At 37.7% G+C, this 17,676-nt stretch overlaps 1 protein-coding gene across 1 annotated transcript in view; it reads right to left on the minus strand.

Annotated features, from left to right (window-relative positions):
- Positions 1-1,339: 1,339 nt before the first annotated feature.
- rheb (Ras homolog, mTORC1 binding) overlaps positions 1,340-17,676 on the minus strand; it is an 18,841-nt gene continuing 2,504 nt past the window's right edge. Inside the window, exons 2-8 of the mRNA XM_083549445.1 lie at positions 14,473-14,544; positions 11,273-11,340; positions 10,561-10,643; positions 8,589-8,645; positions 8,415-8,462; positions 3,762-3,843; positions 1,340-2,191 (exon numbers count right to left, since the gene is read on the minus strand). Of these exons, the coding sequence (XP_083405571.1) occupies positions 2,099-2,191; positions 3,762-3,843; positions 8,415-8,462; positions 8,589-8,645; positions 10,561-10,643; positions 11,273-11,340; positions 14,473-14,544 (503 nt within the window). The 3' untranslated portion in view covers positions 1,340-2,098. The remainder of the gene's footprint in view (positions 2,192-3,761; positions 3,844-8,414; positions 8,463-8,588; positions 8,646-10,560; positions 10,644-11,272; positions 11,341-14,472; positions 14,545-17,676) is intronic.

Genomic DNA, 17,676 nt, shown 5'->3' on the forward strand with positions numbered 1-17,676 from the left:
ACGTCACCAGCATGAAATCTGATTGGTTAAACCAACAGCTTTGAGCAACATGCATTTTAAGCTACAGGCCTAACCCTAACCCACACGCATGATGTGAGTGCTAAAATTTGAATGGATAGACATTCTAACCTAAACTCACACTTAGTTGTGCAGCTCCTAGAAGCATGCATCCAGGAAAAACACTATGAAATGAGACTATAGACTATTAGGAATAATTTAATACATATTCATGTACAAAAATAAATAAAAAATATAATGTAGTGATTCTGATAGAGTTTAGGCCAGCAAATACTGGGCACTGAGATATAGGATTTTGTTTCGATTTTTTTATTATATATGTCAAAGCTTTATTAGTAAAGAAGAGTGTGGATTTTAAACAGTTGAACTCAGATGTTTCGAATTTTACATCACACATTTTAACCATTACTGTGATATTATATTTTTAGTATGATTTTACCTTTGCGTAAAAGACTATCATGTTCTTCATCATTATTATTATACTCTTTATAATATAGTGTCCATAGACTATGAACAAACTGAAGTGTATGGTTTACTAAGTACAGGTGATTCATTTACACATACAGCTTTTTCCTGGGTGGTGCTGCAGTGGATTCGGAGCTCAGGAACATTTGGCAGGCACCCAGGAATATATGCAGGAATACACCCTGTGTGACCATACACACACATTATAAATAAATGCTAGAAGGTATCCTAGTATAGCATTGTGCTATTAAACTATGACTGTGTAAGTGTGTGTGTGTGTGTGTGTGTGTGTGTGTGTTGGGTGGGCAGAACTCCCTTGCACTCTGCTTGAACATTAGCTGCTGTACACTGCAGTGTCTTATTGAATTACACATGCTGAAAGTGAAAACGTGAACATGCTGAATAAGCTTCTAGGGCAGAGAAATCTGCTTCAAAAGATCTAAAAAATGTGTTTGACTACAGAACTTGAAAAATACATTTATTTGTACTTAGTGGGAAAAAAGATTTGCTTTTAAATAAGAGTCTAACTCATTTTAGATCCTATGTTACAAAACACAATACAGATCGGTTTGGAGTGAGGGATTCATGCAGTGCCTCCAGTGTCAAACAGAATACAGGGCATGTCCTGATGACTCCTGCACCTTTCTAACATCAGTCACGTTAGCACCTCATATAATCCAGTGTCATCACTTAATGCACCTCAACATCCCATTCTATTATCAGAACACTGAAATAAGTATATCTAATTATTTTACCTGATATAAAATATAATGTGTGCATGTATATAGTTTGGGTTTAATGCCTAAAAGCTGTAAATCTGTTTATGACAGACCAATACAATGAAGAAGTCAAGACGTAGTGCAACAAATGCTGCATTTAATGATTACAATCAAAAAAAGTTAAACATCCTTCATTACAGAGGAGAATGAATGCTGGAAACTTGATTGGCGATGATTACTGTTTAAGAAATACAATATACAAATTGCTAATATTGTGGAGGGAAAGAGGAAGGTAGAAAAGAAATGAGGGAGAGATGAGCGGCGAGAGAGTAAGGCTCAGTACTTCATAAGGGTTTGCTTGTAGTGTAGAAGAAGGAATGGCATGGATGTAGTGACAGGGAACAGTAAGCAGAGAGAGAGAGAGAGAGAGAGAGAGAGAGAGAGATGAAGAGGTTTGCAGATGAGGAGTCAGTGTGTCTTCCAAAAGAATATTTCTGTTTTTTTTTCTAAATACACAACAAAAATTTTAAATGAAATGAAGTATAAAAAAGGAGGTTAAAAAGAAAAGTCAACATTTTTATGGAGGAAAACAGGCAGTTAGCCACTTCAAGTAGAGGGATTTCCCAGTGTCCAGTGTTGTGGTAAGGAGGTGGGAGTTGTGGGGGAATTTTGGTAGGGAAGTGGACTCCAAACAGACTTTTCTGGTGAACATTTATAATTAGCTGTGCTTAAGTGCCACTGTTAAACCCTTAATCTGAACCCCCTGACACCTCATTCTGACCCAAGCCAAAAAAATTATCTAAATGTTCCCTTAACTAAAGGACTGATTGAAAGCATTCTCCAGAAAGGTCCGTGTGTGTGTCCTCCAGTGGACAGGACTGGCAGGGAGTGCGAATCTACATCAGCAAGCAGGGTGTCCGGCCTGGAGGGGCGCCGCCATCGATCTTCTCAGCCTCCAGGATTATCCTCTTAAACACCTCCACTGCAGTCTGAAGAGAGGGACAGAGAGAGAAGCAATTAGTCATGTATTTATATAATCAAAACAAATTTAACTAAAGAGAACAGATAAATGTGATTACACTGAATCATTTCATATTCTTAATGGACACAAAAGATGAACCACATTTCTGTTACAATCCAGACATTTGAAGCAATAATAACAACAAAAAAAAAGCCTAAAATATTTTCTTCGACAAAATCATTTTAATACAGCATCAGTATAGATATAAGAAAGAAAAAGTAAAAGAAAGAAAGATGCTTTACGCTTTTTCTAAATTTTTTCTTCGCATATCCCAGCGACACCAGGCAGCGCAGGTTCAGCTATGATACAGCACCCCTGGAGCACAGATGGTTAAGGGCCTTGCTCAGGGGCAGCTTGGCGATACCAGGGCTTGAACTCACAACCTTCCAATCAGTTACCCAGAGCCTTAAACACTGAGCTACCACCTCCACCAAACACTTCCTCACCTTGCTGGGATATGCGATATAATTTCATATAAAAAAGGTATTCTAGTTAAATGCATAAACACTTCCACTTCCAGTCATGTTAGAGCTTCCTCCCCCAAAAATAAACTGTAGTGTTTTTGGTCTAAATTATGGACGGCCAGCTCAGAGAGAACGCAGACATGTTCCTCATCTTGGAGGTGGATGGAAAGTGGGGCTTTGGTATTCAATTATGAACCATCACATTGTCTCCCAGTTTGGAATGACTGGATCTCTAGAGAGATGCTGCTCCTCAGAATGACACCCATACAGACAGGAGAACTGCATTTGTATTACATATTTGTGTTCTATATTTATTTTACGTTTATTTATGGCCTATTTAATAAAACACTATTTGAAGACAACCCAATAATAACTTATAAAAGGATCAGTTTTAAGAAATCTGATACACAATTGAAAAGAATGTGATTTATTTTATTCAGAACCACCTTTATACAGCGTTAAAAAAAAAAAATACAAACGTTCCTTATTAGTACTTTAGATTTATTAACAAGTATAATTGTGAATATAATAATATTATTTGAAGAGTGAAATATTTTTTTGACAGAAGTAACATTTATTAACCTCAAAGTGAAGTAACATGAGTAACCTGAGCACTAATAGTAATTTTATTGGTCATGTACTTCCATACTCTTCCCTCCAGGTACTCGCTTTTCCTCTGCAATGCATCTCATAATGCCATCACATGACCTTATCGCCATAGCAACAGTATAGCAACTGGTCCTTGCCCCACAAACCAACAGGATTAATCTTGTAGGCCTGAAAGAGTCACATACCACAGGAAGGGCCCTTAGCGTAGCCTCTGAGTGACAGAATTCACCTCTGGGTGAGAATCAGGTTACATCAGGAGTTCTTGCTTGGCCCAATATACAGTACTGGTGCTATTTGCTTAGCAATGAACGTAAGGAAGTGTGTGTCTTTTGGGTCCACGAAAAAAGATCTCAAAGTCAAACAGAAATTTTTTTTTAGGACAGAAATATCTGATTTTCAGCTATATCTACTTTACACAATGAGAGGGACATACAGAGCATGTGTGTGTCAGAGATGGCTTGTTACCTGGTTCTCTTTTGCAGAGGACTCCATGAATGCTGCATTCCATGATTCTGCCAACGCTTTGCCTTCTTCACAGCTGATAACACTGAAAGAGAAAATTGCATTTAAGGTTAAGCGGGTCAGATACTTATTGAACACATTTCTGGCCACAAGCTTTAGAATCCTGAAAGTTGCAATCAGGCTATTCACATTTCTGTGGATGTGCACTGGTTTCTGGAAATAAATGCTACGAATCATTGAGCGTCCTCGAGAAAGAGAGTCAATGTATTGCAAGCTAGTTACGGTATCAGATTCCTTAAGTGTTTTTTTAAGCGTTTTGTATAAAGCAACTTTTAAACTAAAGAATTAAGCTAATCTGAGGCAAACGTTCTAATAGGAACTGAAAAAAAGACGATCAGATGGCTTCTTCCTGTTCATGTAGCAGGTGGTCAGCTGTATTTAGTAATAAGAAGTTGCGATATTAGAGCTTGCACGGCAAACTGTCAAATGCCATTGAGACATATAACAGAACATCTATGAAGCAGTCCAAGTTTCAAATCCAGTCCCGTTTCTCTAACAGAATATATAGTGATAAAACCTGTAACACACAAACCTAAATCTGTTTTATTTCTCAGCTTCTTATATATAAAGCATGTAGAGTACAAACATTTTTACACTGCCTTGCAAATTTCTTTAAAAAAAAAGAGTAACATATTCTGAAACTGTCAGCATGTTGCAATAAGCTTTAAAACCTGGGGCACGTCAACTGTTGATTCTGACTTTCTACTAATTAGATCCTGTGAAGGATGTTAAATCACGCATGCTCTTCAGAATACTAATTATGGTCAGACAGTGCTGAGATCAGTCCGATCAGCATAATCAAATGGGTTTAAGCATTTTTTTTTTTTATTTGATCAATATTGGGTGATTAAGAAAACACTTGCCATGTATATATTATACTACATACTCAGAAACACACATTTTTGTGCAGCGAAAGTTAAACTGTACTATTCTAATAAACAAATGTTCAACATCTCTATTACTGCTGTGAGAGCGAAAGCGGTTGCTGTTTATGTGCCTGCACTTCCTCAGCTGGGAGTTTGGCCTGCAGATTGAAGAGCATATAAAGCTGAATGTACCAGTCTCGATGGATTGCCTTCGCCTATTGACAGAACTGTACTGAACTATTGAACCTGTATGGTTTATAAATAACCCTTGTGCACACGTTACAATACTGCTGATCTGCAGACAGAGCAAATTCACCAGTCTGCAGCATATTTATGTGATTCACCATTTAATTTGATACAATATTAAAATATAGTATATAAGTATACAATAAAAATTATTAGCAAAGTTTCCACTACAACATTAAAGTATACAATTTTAGCTGTCAGCTTTTGGAAGGACTTTTTCTAGCCAGACATATAAAGATATAAGTATGCTAGCAGAGCAGATTGTTTTATTTTTTGCTCCAAGCCAGTTTCATAGTGTAACTGGTTTTCTCAGTCCATTTACAGCATCCTGAGAGACACATTTAAACATTTAACTACCCTGTACTGTTCACTCATGCTGAACTGTATTCATGTCCTCACAGGAAGCAAAGCTGATGAGCTCCTAGCCCTAACCCTTCCCACTCCCATGCAAAACCTTAAAGATTATATACTCACAACATTTTGATTTTAGAACAAGTCAAGCATTTATAGTTTTAGGAATTTGAGAGCCTGAATACAGAGCAGACATTTTCATACCAACTGCAGGAGGAAACCTCAAACATTATGCAAAATGTGAATAAATCTCTCTCTTATAAACAGCTTTTTCAGGATCTCCGATCTCTTTATATGAAAATAACTTGAAATTTTAAACACGTGTTACCAGACAACCCCTGGAATTGCTTGTGTGTATTATATTTTACACATCGGGTATAAATGTTCTAAACCCTGCATTGACATTATGCATGGATGGATTCTGGCTGTCAGGATCTTGAGCCTGTGGGGTTTAGGTGCCGACTACATCACACCCAGAGGAACAGCTTTACCCTCCTCTAATGTCAGACGCACAAGCACTGCACATACTGCACGCAAGTGCGTAAGAAAAAGGGGAAAAAAAAAGAAAAGTATTGGCACAGCATGTAAATTAGCCCTTACAACCGACACTGTTTAAACTGGAATCACAAGTCGTTGTGCTCAGGGCAAACCAGTGTGTGAAACTGTACTGAAACAAATTGTATGGTTTTCATGGCAGCATAAAGAAAGGAAAGACTGTGGTACACACACACCCTGCCTGCTTTAATGAAGGGAAAAGTTTCACCCATTATTTCATATCCTGTGGAACAACATGCAGGGCCAAAGCAACATTAATTCTATTTCCTGTTTGTGCCCCCTGTAGTTAAGCCTTATGGAATATTCAATAGTGTCGTCTAAAGCACAAGGATAGTTTAACACGTTCCTCTGTAAGGTGCTATACTACACAAAGCCTCGCGAACGTCTCAGTCTATAATAAATGGACTATCGTGCAGCGAATCTTTTCTCGGCTGATTGCGCACCATCACAGAATGTTCCCAGTGTGTTCCGAGAGCTGATCCTGTGACTCTGACTGACCTATTTATTACTCTTTTTCTACCCTGCTTACATCTCTACCCATCATATGTGGATCTCTATGCTGAAAACTGAACACTGATAACTGAACACTGGGAAGCATGTTCTCGAGGGGTTGATAAAAAAAATAATAATAATTGGACGTATTTCAGCTTTTGTTGCAAATTCTGTTGCTCTGTTGTGACTAAACTCATGTATTCATGTATGTTATTAACGTAATATGAAGCTCAAGTGAAAAGTGTGCAGTTTTTCAAAGCCCGTCATACAACCCCTATTCCAGAAAAGTTGGAATGCTGTGATGCAAAAAACTGAATGCACTGATTTGCAAATCTTATAAACGCATATTTTATTCATGGTAGAACATAGTAAACAAAATATTTAAACTAAGGAGATATATTTATTTTATTTATAGAATAATCTTTTAGGAAAAAAGAAGGACTTTTTTCAATGCGGAGATGGCTGCAACAGATCTCAAAAAAAGTTGCGACAAGGCAAAAAAAAAAAAAAAAAGGCTGGAAACATGTTACTTAAAAAAGAACAGCTGACAAACATTTTGCAACTAATTAGGTTAATTAGCAACAGGTCAGTCACATGATTGGGTATAAATAGTGTATCTTAGAGAGGCAGAGTCTCTCAGAAGTAAAGATCGGCAGAGGTTCACCATGGTCCTCAACTTAAAATTGTGAAGATTTATATTTCATCATCAAAAGTTTTCAATCTGAAAAAAATCTCTTTGCGCAAGAGAGAAAATCTATGTGATCTCTGCTGTCAGAAATGTACAATGCTTTCTGGAAACCATGGATGCAGTGTCCTCTGAACTAAATAGGAGAGAGACCATCCGCTTTATCATCAGCACTCAGCCTGCATCTCTGATGGTATTAGGTGCTTTAATGCCTATGGAATAGGCAGCTTGCACATCTGGAAATGCACCATCAATGCTAAACAGTATATACAGGTTTCAGAGCAACAAATGATTCCACCCAAATGACATCTTTTGCAGGGATACATTGTGTATTTCAGCTTTATTGTAGGAGATTCTTGGTTCTGAAGTAGCCTTTATACTAGTCCAGACCTTTATCATGAAATGAAAAAAGCAACAAAAAAGACCCAGGACTGTTGTGCAGTTTGAATCCTGTAGACACAAATGGGACAACATTCCTCTCCCAAATTACCAGCAACTGGTCGTAAACCTACACTACCTGTTTTGTGGTTACACACTGGTAAACGTGCCCTGCCAAATTAATAATTACCTTAATATGGTACATGAACTCAATGTAAACATTTAAAATGTTTTTATTATGAATAAAATACAGGTTTCTGAGAAATCATTGCATTCTTTATTTACATTTTATATACAGCATCACAGTTTGTATTGGTTGTAGATGTTTTGTTTTCCCTTTCTTATTTGATACCAAACCAGTGATAAAAAAAACAAAAAAACAATGACAAACCACCCGCTTTAATACGATTAGGGGAGAAAAAGTATTTAATTATTGACTGTTTCAATTTCAAAACTCACATATCTCAAGTTCAGTATAAAACTAAAGAACTCCAGAAGCCATAAATAATTGTTATGCACTAATGGGTTAACAGTTGTTGCTGTCACAGCAGGTATTTGTAGGTTATCGGGACCTTAATAAGCAAGGAATTTTATGTAGCTAAACACCGCAATGATTTATTACACACGACAACATTAAAGTAAAAATGAAACTTTGGCTAGTGGCAAAAGTTTATTAAACCCATGTGTATACTTATTAGATTAATCCAAGCTCATTTCAGTAGAGTTTTTTTTTTAAGTTTGCTTTTAGGCCCAACTCCTTTGTCCTATTTACTAAACTTTCATCTACAGCACATCAACAGACACATTAAATGGTTCACATAAACCTAACACAAATAAATTATGTCAAAGTAATCAATCCTAATCAGATAACTATTGCCAAAAGACATTACCAAAAAAACAAATCTATTAGAAAAGCTCCGTATTTTTTTTTTTTTTAGATAAGACCATTTGAGCTGTGAGTGAGGAGAATATCTTATCATAAAAACTGTGTATTGCCCCCAATATATCACATGCATCACTTACCGCTCCATATGGAGATCTTTTTTATTTCCCACCAGCATTATTGGCACCCTGTAAAAAACAAAGGCATGAACCCAGCATTAGTCTGTCTCCATGATATCAAATGTTCAACCGTTTAAACAAAATAATACATCAGCAAAAAAATTCAAATTAATAATAATAAACCTAAATACTTACTGTACTTTTCCCACCATATCCAGTAATTTTTCATGAATAACTTTTACTACTTCAAAACTGTAAGAGAAAGAAAAATGACTTAGCAACAACTGCTAATTCTGTCATTTTTAAGATGGTCAGAAAAAGATCAAATATTTAACCAGGACTTCAAAGGTAATCAAGTTATAGTAATCAAACCCTTGTGTTTAATAGCACAATGAGAAAAGTCCTGTTCTCTATAAGAAGCATTTCATGCACTAATATATATGAAATTAACATTTTGAAGATCTAATTCATATATTTTATTTGTTAAATGTATGTTATAATTATTGCATTATTCCGTGTGTGTGTGTGTGTGTATGTGTGTTCGGGTCATTCAAGTGATTATTGTAAAGTAAATGGGAAATTTCCGCAATACCAATCACTTTAACTCCTATCACATCCCAAGATCTTTAAAAGGGTTCGCGTTTTCACATAACAGGAGTCTGTAAATGTTTTTCTCTAGAGAAAATGTGGACTTCACTATAAAGCCCAGGGGACAATGTGACTGGGTTATGTGACAGTTTTATTTGCAGGCATGCCAGAGTCTTCTCCAAGCAAGTGTCAGTGCAAGGAGCTCTTCAGCACTAGAAAACTAGTTTAAAAAACTTTCTATTGCCTTCCTTTTTGTAAAGGATTTCCTGTCATTCTCTATTTTACAGTCTATCAGTCATCCTTAGCAGGTAAACCAGAATATTATTTTATAGCGTAAAAAAATTAAATAAAATAAAACATGCAATTTGAATACCAGAAGCCCAAGAATATTCAATATATTACCATAAATAATTGAAAGAATGACAAATGAATCAGTAGCATATGTGATGATTGTGTTCTATGTTTTAGTGCTGTCAACCAGGCTATTCTGTGACGCAGCTAATGTGTAGAGACCTAATACTGTACCCAAACACCACTGATCTCCACTGCCTGAGAAGCCCAGCAGGAAGTGGCATCAACATCTTAGTCTGCTGCTGACTGAAAATAGTGCTGTTGCTGGCAGATAGCGGTGCTGATCTAAGCCCTCTTTAGAATGTTTTGTCATTATCAGGATTGGGAGCTAGATTTGCGGAAGTCAGTGCTGGAGGAGAGCCTGAAAGCGCCGGAGAAGGCATTTCCTACCACAATTACAGCTTCACTAAGTGTTTTTTCATGAAATCAGTGTCTTGACATGGTGTGATTTTCTATTAGTAATAATCAGGTGATAATGATAAAGTACAGTAGAGGGTAAATGAAGTGAATGCACCAACAGTGAGAAAGGTAATGGATCTGTCCAGCAATACACTTCAATGCTTTTGCACAAGTTTAGAATTATATATGGTCTACATCAGGGGTAACCAACCTTTTTGAAACTGAGAGCTACTTCTTGGGTACCGATTAATGTGAAGGGCTACCAATTTGATACACACTTCTAAAACCACAAATTTGCTCAATTTACCTTTAATTATATGTTATTATTAATAATTAATGATATTCATCTATATCCTGTCATCTATATTGTCAAATTCAAACCAATGCAAGTGTGATTTAAAAAAGAATAGAAACAAAAAAAAGCAGCTCACTGGTAAGTGGCGCTATGGTGAGCTATTTTTTAGAAAAGGCCCTTGGGCGACTCATGTGGTCCTTGCGGGCAACCTGGTGCCCGTGGGGCCCATGTTGCTGACCCCTGATCTACATACTATAGCACTGGTTCTAAGGACTACACTTTAATTTAACTCAATTACTTCAAGAATACAAAGCCTGCCCATCGCAGGCATCAGTAATTTAGCCATTGTTTGCCACCCATGTAGCTGATCTGGTAATACACTGGTTAAATAAAATGGGGTAAAACTAAAGACAAACAAATCAATCATTCAAAAGAAAGTAACTCTTGGCTACAGTGTAGACTTTCACATCTCTAGTTTCAGTGAACCGCATAGTTTTATTCACATACAGTAGAAAGTCCGTACTTTGAACCTACCTTTTATTTGACGTAACAGAATACACCAAAATGTAACCATTGATGTCTATGGAATAGGTCTGAGGGAAAATAGAGTACTCATCCTGTGAAGGGAAAAAAGGGAGTGTAAATCATAAAAAGAGAGAAACAGCCATTATATAATTTACAATTTTAAACTATCACTTTATAAGTCATTGTTTTTTTTTTTAAACAAAATACAGATGTGGTTGGGAAAAAAACACCGCCATCATTGTACAAGATGGAGGACAAGATTCAGAGGCTCATCCTTCCTCTCTGCAGTGCACTGCATATGCACAGAGCTTGTATACATGACGCCATTTTCTTTCCAGCTCTGTCACTGGCTACTTGCAGCACCACTGCCTCTACACTGCAAGATGTGCATTTGTATCCATTTTAAATAATGAAATAAAATAAAATCCTGGCTTGAAATTAACCTGTGCATCAAAGATAGTCTGCTCAAGCAATTCTAGCTACCAGTAAAAAAAGCAGACTAACAGGAGTCTGACCTAGTTCATTCTTGCTCACTTGTGCTACTACACACTGTACTATTCCTGCTCAACCACACCTTACTGTGTGTATGCAAATGTGTGTGTGTGTGTGTGTATATATATATATATATATATATATATATATATATATATATATATATATATATATATATATATGCATGTATGCATGTATGTATGTATGTATGTATGCGTGTGTGTTCTACCTGCCCTGCTGTGTCGACCAGCTGCAGATGGTACTCTTGACCGTTGACTGTGATCATTTTAGTAAATGCTGCAAGAGTAAGAAAATACAATGATGTGAGATGGAGCAGAAAAAAGAAAAAAGTGCTCATGAGTAAATGAGAGGTTTGTACATGCTGCAGACCTCAGCTTCTACTCTAGGGAGAATCGATACAAGGACAACTAGGGGGTTGGGAGTGGGGGTGGAAGCAGAGAACAATATCAAACCGGGAGCTCTTCAAAACACTTATTTCCTTTATAAGCTTTCTGTAACTGACGCCCCAAACTCACAACACAGTCGTTCTTTGTCATTGCATCTGCCACAGAAACCTAGTTTCAGACAGACAGTGATGCTAAATTTTTAGGGCACCAATCTTAACTAGATGTTGTTTACAAAACTCAATTATTTGCAGAATGGATGTAGGACTGAGATCAGTACAAGATTGAGGCAATTGACACAAATGCACACTGAGGCGTTTGTAAGAAATGCTATGAAGCTAATACATCAGCAAGAGTGCAGCACTTTGCTGCAGCCTAAAGCTGTGTGGCCGACCTCTCGCGGGGCTAGAAATCTAACACACAGTCACACACAGAAATCTGAGGACGTGGAAGATCCCCGAGGACGAGTGGAGCCGCCGAGCCGAGAAAGAAAATAGCTCAGCGTGAAGCCGGCACGCCTAGCACTATTACTCATGCATTCAGACGCATTGAGAGCAACGCACCTCTCGTACTACCCTCCTCAATCTTCTGCTCTTTTCCAAAGTCAAACAAGCAAGTAAAATCGCATCGCAAGGAAAGGAGAGGAGGAGGTCATTTCTTAGCAATAATAGTCAGTCTGTCTTACCACTAAGCGTGGAATGAACAGGGAGAGGGAGTTCAATGGCTTGGGGGCATGGAAAAGATAATCACTGCTAACTAAACAATTAACTGCTCCACACCAAGTATGTTTCCATCCAATGTCTTCGAAAAGAGCACCAGGCGAATATTTGGCCATGCATAAATACAGAAGTGCTTTTTGAATGCTGGAGTCAGTTCAGCCACTCTAACACCACAGCTAGTGTAACTCATTTGTATATTTATCAGTCTTTTATTAGCTTCTTGAGAGTAGAAGACAGTACCAAACTAAATCTTTGCCATTTATGTGTTAATTCAACTAAATTTAGTAAGATTTTTAGACTTTTGTATATTTTTGGCCTAGAAATTAAGCCTCAGTGCCCTATGGGTAAAATTAAACAGATCAGATTTGACATAGTTTTAACAGGAGGTCAATTTTATGGAAAGGGAAGAGCAGTAACTGCAGCTGAATGTCCCTCATAAGCAGCAAAGCAATTTTTATCACACTAAACTACACAACCGAGCCAAACAAGGAGAAAAGAATTTAATGATCCAACTTCAAGACACAAAGCCCAGGCTTCATTTAAGCTGTTTGTGTGTGTGACAGTTTGTAGCAGAGCTGAACCTGACAATCGCAGCCTGCACACATCACCAACACAAAGAGAACGATCAAATTAGCAAAGACTTACTCCGATATTACAGTCTAATATTCTATATCCATTTAAAATACCAGTTATCTACGCAGCAAAAAATAACTTTTATGTTTGAGCAGTATTACTCATTTATTGATGTATTGTTTACATGCTACCGCCTTCACTGTGAACTGACTGAACCCAACTGAACACCCACAGGATAATTTGAATTTCTGACAAACAGTTTGCTGTTTATAAAAGATAAGAGACATGCTGAATAATCTTTGCATACTGCTAAGTAAACTAGCTTGATAGATTATTACACAGAATATTAATAACACATTTCCAGCACACAATCATGTTTTCTAGTGGCTTACTTATTCAACATTGGTGGATTTGTGAGATAAAACATCAAATCTAAATTTAATTTGGCAAAAAATTTTAATAGTAAAGGGTACATGCAGATCCCAACCAAACATTAGCTACCAACCAGTGAAAATAAACTCTGAGAACTAAGCTTATTAGACCCGTTCAAATAATATATGAGCTTACAAATAAATAGTGCTACTGCGTGCAGCTAATTCCAATTTTGCCATTTTTTGTCAAGATTTTTGCTACTTTTAGCTGGATGTCCAGTTTGACCAGGGCTTACACAAGGCTTTCTACTGCCACTAGCCAAACACTCTCCTTTCAGAAGAATAGCATTCATGCCTACAGAAACATTTACAGAGTCTTGTTTATTTCTCTTTAGCAACCTTTTAAATATTTGCTAACGGAGGTACCTTTGTGTGTTTGTGTGTACGTGCAAACACATACCATTCACAAATTTACCTACAAAAACCTTTCAGCAACCAAACAACAGAATTAGACTATAAATGTTGTCATAAAGATCCATGAGTCAGTCAGCATGACGAAGAGATTTTTTTTAAATGCATATGTGAAGCTAAGTAAAAAAAGTTTTAGATTTGATACTGAAGAAAATCTTTATAAATTTTTGCAAGAAAGTCAGAACAAAAAGCCCCTAAGTAAGGCTTATACAATTAACTCACAGCATACCTCAGAAGCCTGCATAGGATTTCACTAAGTGGTCCAAAAAAATGTTTAATAAATCACTGGCTAAATATGGCCTGGTGCTACCAATCACTTTTTCTTCATTTAGAGGAAGCGTACACAAAAAAAATGCACTACTCATATCAAGCATCTCAACACAACATCCTGGTGGCTCTCGGCTTCCCTGTCCGATATCCGAGAGTTGTTTTATACTGAATGAAAATGTCAGTAAGAAGATGACGCCTGTGACACGTAAATATGGGATGCCTCTATGAAGTCGAGGTGTCAGCTATGAGTAGTGCTTTAGCAGGCTCTTGCTGTTTTACCGCTGGTCCGCATGCAAATAGCTGGCTGCGTAAGTGCCCTCTCTGCTCCCTAATAAGGAGCAGAAGTGCTGATTCTGACAGAGATAACTGTCACAGTGCCATCACAACCACACTGCAGCATTCACTGACACACCGAGAACAGAAATGTACCTGGTACCGCTCCAAAGCCCATGTACAGACTCACACACACTAAGGCCATACAGATGATAAAGAGAAACGGGGTCTGATGGTCTAAATAGCATGCACACACAAACAAAATGAAGCAGAAGGCAGCTATTTAACAGGGCCTCTCTGTCCTCTGACTCTATCCTCAGTCTGCTAGATTAACTGAAATGCACTTACTGTTTTCTATAGTCGGGTCATACGAGTCCACAAACTGGCCTTCCACAAACTGTATTGTCAAAGAGGATTTCCCTGCAATGGAGGAAAAAAAAAGAAGTAATGTAAATAATACTGACACATTGATTTATTCAATACATTGGGCCACGGAAAAGAAGCCTGTATGTATTAACCACATGCATCTATTATACCACACTGCACTCACACACGGCCTAGAAAGGAACTATTTCCAGTAAGCGCATATAAATGTCAAACATTGCTCAAAGACATAAGCGTACTTAATACTCCCCCATAATTATTCCATACATACTCAAGATAATGTTAATAAACCAAAATCGCCACTTCACCGTACATATTTTCAGTGCTTTAAATCTGTAAAAATAAAAATAATGCACTTAATTCTTAATAAACGTGTAAGGATTTAAATGCAAGCGGACGTTTTCTTCATAGAAAAATAACGCATGATGAGGTGACGTGGTGATGTCAAACACATGAAAGTTCAAATCTTCTTATCACAGTTCAAACAGTGTGTTTTATTCCTCTGGTCTTTATTAAAGAACATTCCATTATCTATACTTTGGATCTGCCTTCCATGAGTTTTAAACAGATAGGTCACCTGAACTTCATCATAACTAGCACTATAGAAACTCTACGCAACCAGAATCAGTCTTTCAGAGCAAGTCCACCGAGAACAGGAGTCCCAAATTGAGCAAAGACAACCAAAGGCAGACTCTTTTTTTTTTCCCCCAAGATGATTTTTTTGTGTGTGTAGTAGAGAAGTGCAGAGCCGAGGTGTCCGAGCGCGTGGGCAGACAAGTACCGCAGCCTGTTGCTATAACAACCGCTCGGCCCCGCCGGCATGTGTAAAATGTGAGCCCTCATTCAGAGGGAAAAGCCCAAAGTGAAGACGTGACTACTCGCACAGGAACACGCAGCTCAGTGAGACGCTCTATTTTCCACACCGCGTCTGAATGGGCTGCGAGGGTCTATTAACAGGTTATATAACAGTGATCAATCTGCAGGCACTACGGAAAAGGGGGGGGGGTGGGAACGGGACAGTTTGATGATACTTTTAAATCATTTATAGACTGGTAGAAAGACAAGATTGTAAAAACCGAACAATTGTAGATGAATGACGATCACAATTCCTTTCTTTCATCTGACAAGAAAGAGATGTTGGGATGAAGACTGGTATTGAAAGTCTATGTATTAAAAACTCTGAATGTCTTGAATGTACATCAATCAATCAAATCAATCGTACATCAGAACAAGTGTCATTTTCAACATTGCCCTGATCTCACTATTCTCTTTATTTGATTACCCCTTGCCCCCATAGCAGGTCTTTAAAAATAAAACTGCTCCTTTAATAGAAAACCCACATGCTGAAAATCTCCATAATACTACACTAACTCCATTTATACCAAGATAGCTTTACAGATCAGACGAGTTTTATGAACCCTCTTGGCTTTAACGAAGATGTATGGAAATTAAAGCATGGTTCTGGCTATAAATAGGCACGGCGACAGAGTGGGTAGGGAGGATCACAGAGCTCTGACAGCTTAGTGCAGGAAAAAGAGGAGACGTGGGTGCAATATCACACAAAAGAACACACAATTAAGAGATCCAAGATCCTTCGATGCTGAGACTCCAGAAACAAGTGTCGCTTGCCTACATTTCAAGAATTTCTAGACACAGATGTGACTGGGACAAACCTGTGCTGACGTACAGTATGCATTAGAGCGCCATGATTTGATTCGTTTAGAAGGAAGAATGGAAACCAGAATAGATCCTCATAGAACTGCATATGTATGGGGAATTAATGCTTTTATATGTTTTAGAGATCCATTCATGATTCGGTATGCATGTGATGGTCTGGAAAAAAGTGTCTGGGTTCACTTAACAATAACAGCCTTCTAACCTAGTGATCATCTCAACTTTAAGCAACCTTAAAAAATATTTTAGGAATATTTTTAATATTTTCTTTATTATAATATATTGGCTTTGGCCGCACATGACCCAGTCACCAGTTCACCACTGTTTCGGTCCTAGACCACTTTTAATAGATACTGACCACTGCAGTCTAGTACCAGCCCACAAGAGCTGCTGTTTTGGAGATGTTCTGACCCAGTCGTCTAGACGTCACACTTTTTTCAAACTCACTCAAATCCTTACGCTTGCCCATTTTTCCTGCTTCTAACACGTCAACTTTCGAGGACAAAATGTCCACTTGCTGCCAAATATACCCTACACACTAACAGGTGCCTTGATGAAGAGATAATCAATGTTGTTCACTTCACCAGTCATAATGTTATACTGTCATAATATACCAAAGTTGTTGAATGGAGCTGACATTTGCACAGGGTATTGTCAAAGAGCAATTATATAGCTACAGTGATAAAAATGCATTCTATGCAAAAAGGTGCATTTCAAACTTTGTGGCAAGAAAAAGAACATGGTGATAGACAGAAAACCATAACTGTAAAACTCAGGCAAATACACCATACCCAATTTAAACTGGTTTATATCCAGATATAGGAAATATTGTCCAATTAGCGAGCAGAGATTTAGGAAAAGTTTGACATTGCTTTCTAAGTGTCATATCGTCACTATGCAATGAATAATAGTAAAAGAGACATAACCCTAAACATTCAAGTTTGTAAATCAGTGCTGGCTGGAGAACTACCGGTATACAAGTAAAAATGTGCAAGGCTTTTCCCAGACTGCCCCACACGCCAGGATATTTCCCAGTTCCGGGTTCCCAATTCGAGCCTGGGCTTAAGTTACAGTCTGGGTGGAATTTTGTGTTCTCCCTGAGAGTTTCTTCCAGGTTTCCATTCAACTTCCAGAAAAATGCTGGATGCTACAAATTGCTGACAGGTTTAATTAAGTGTGAATGTGTGTGCGTGTGTGTGTGTGTGCACATAAGGTCCAATTATCTCAACCAGACCCACTGATACACCACAACCAGGATACATTGTTTAATAAAAATAAATGAATGTTAAATAGATTCATATCATCCTTTTTAAAGATGTGATGCTGGATGCAAATGGGTGAAAATGTTCCATTACAACAAAATATCTCTGTGACTATTACAATGCCATGTTCCATCACAGTAGCAAGCTACCAGAGTCCAAATACAATGTAAATACTGTGTATTTTATTGCCAACAGTGCAACAATCCACACCTAGCTGGGTGTGTGACAGACT

Source organism: Silurus aristotelis (assembly GCF_946808225.1).
Source record: "Silurus aristotelis genome assembly, chromosome: 1".
NCBI lineage: Eukaryota > Metazoa > Chordata > Actinopteri > Siluriformes > Siluridae > Silurus > Silurus aristotelis.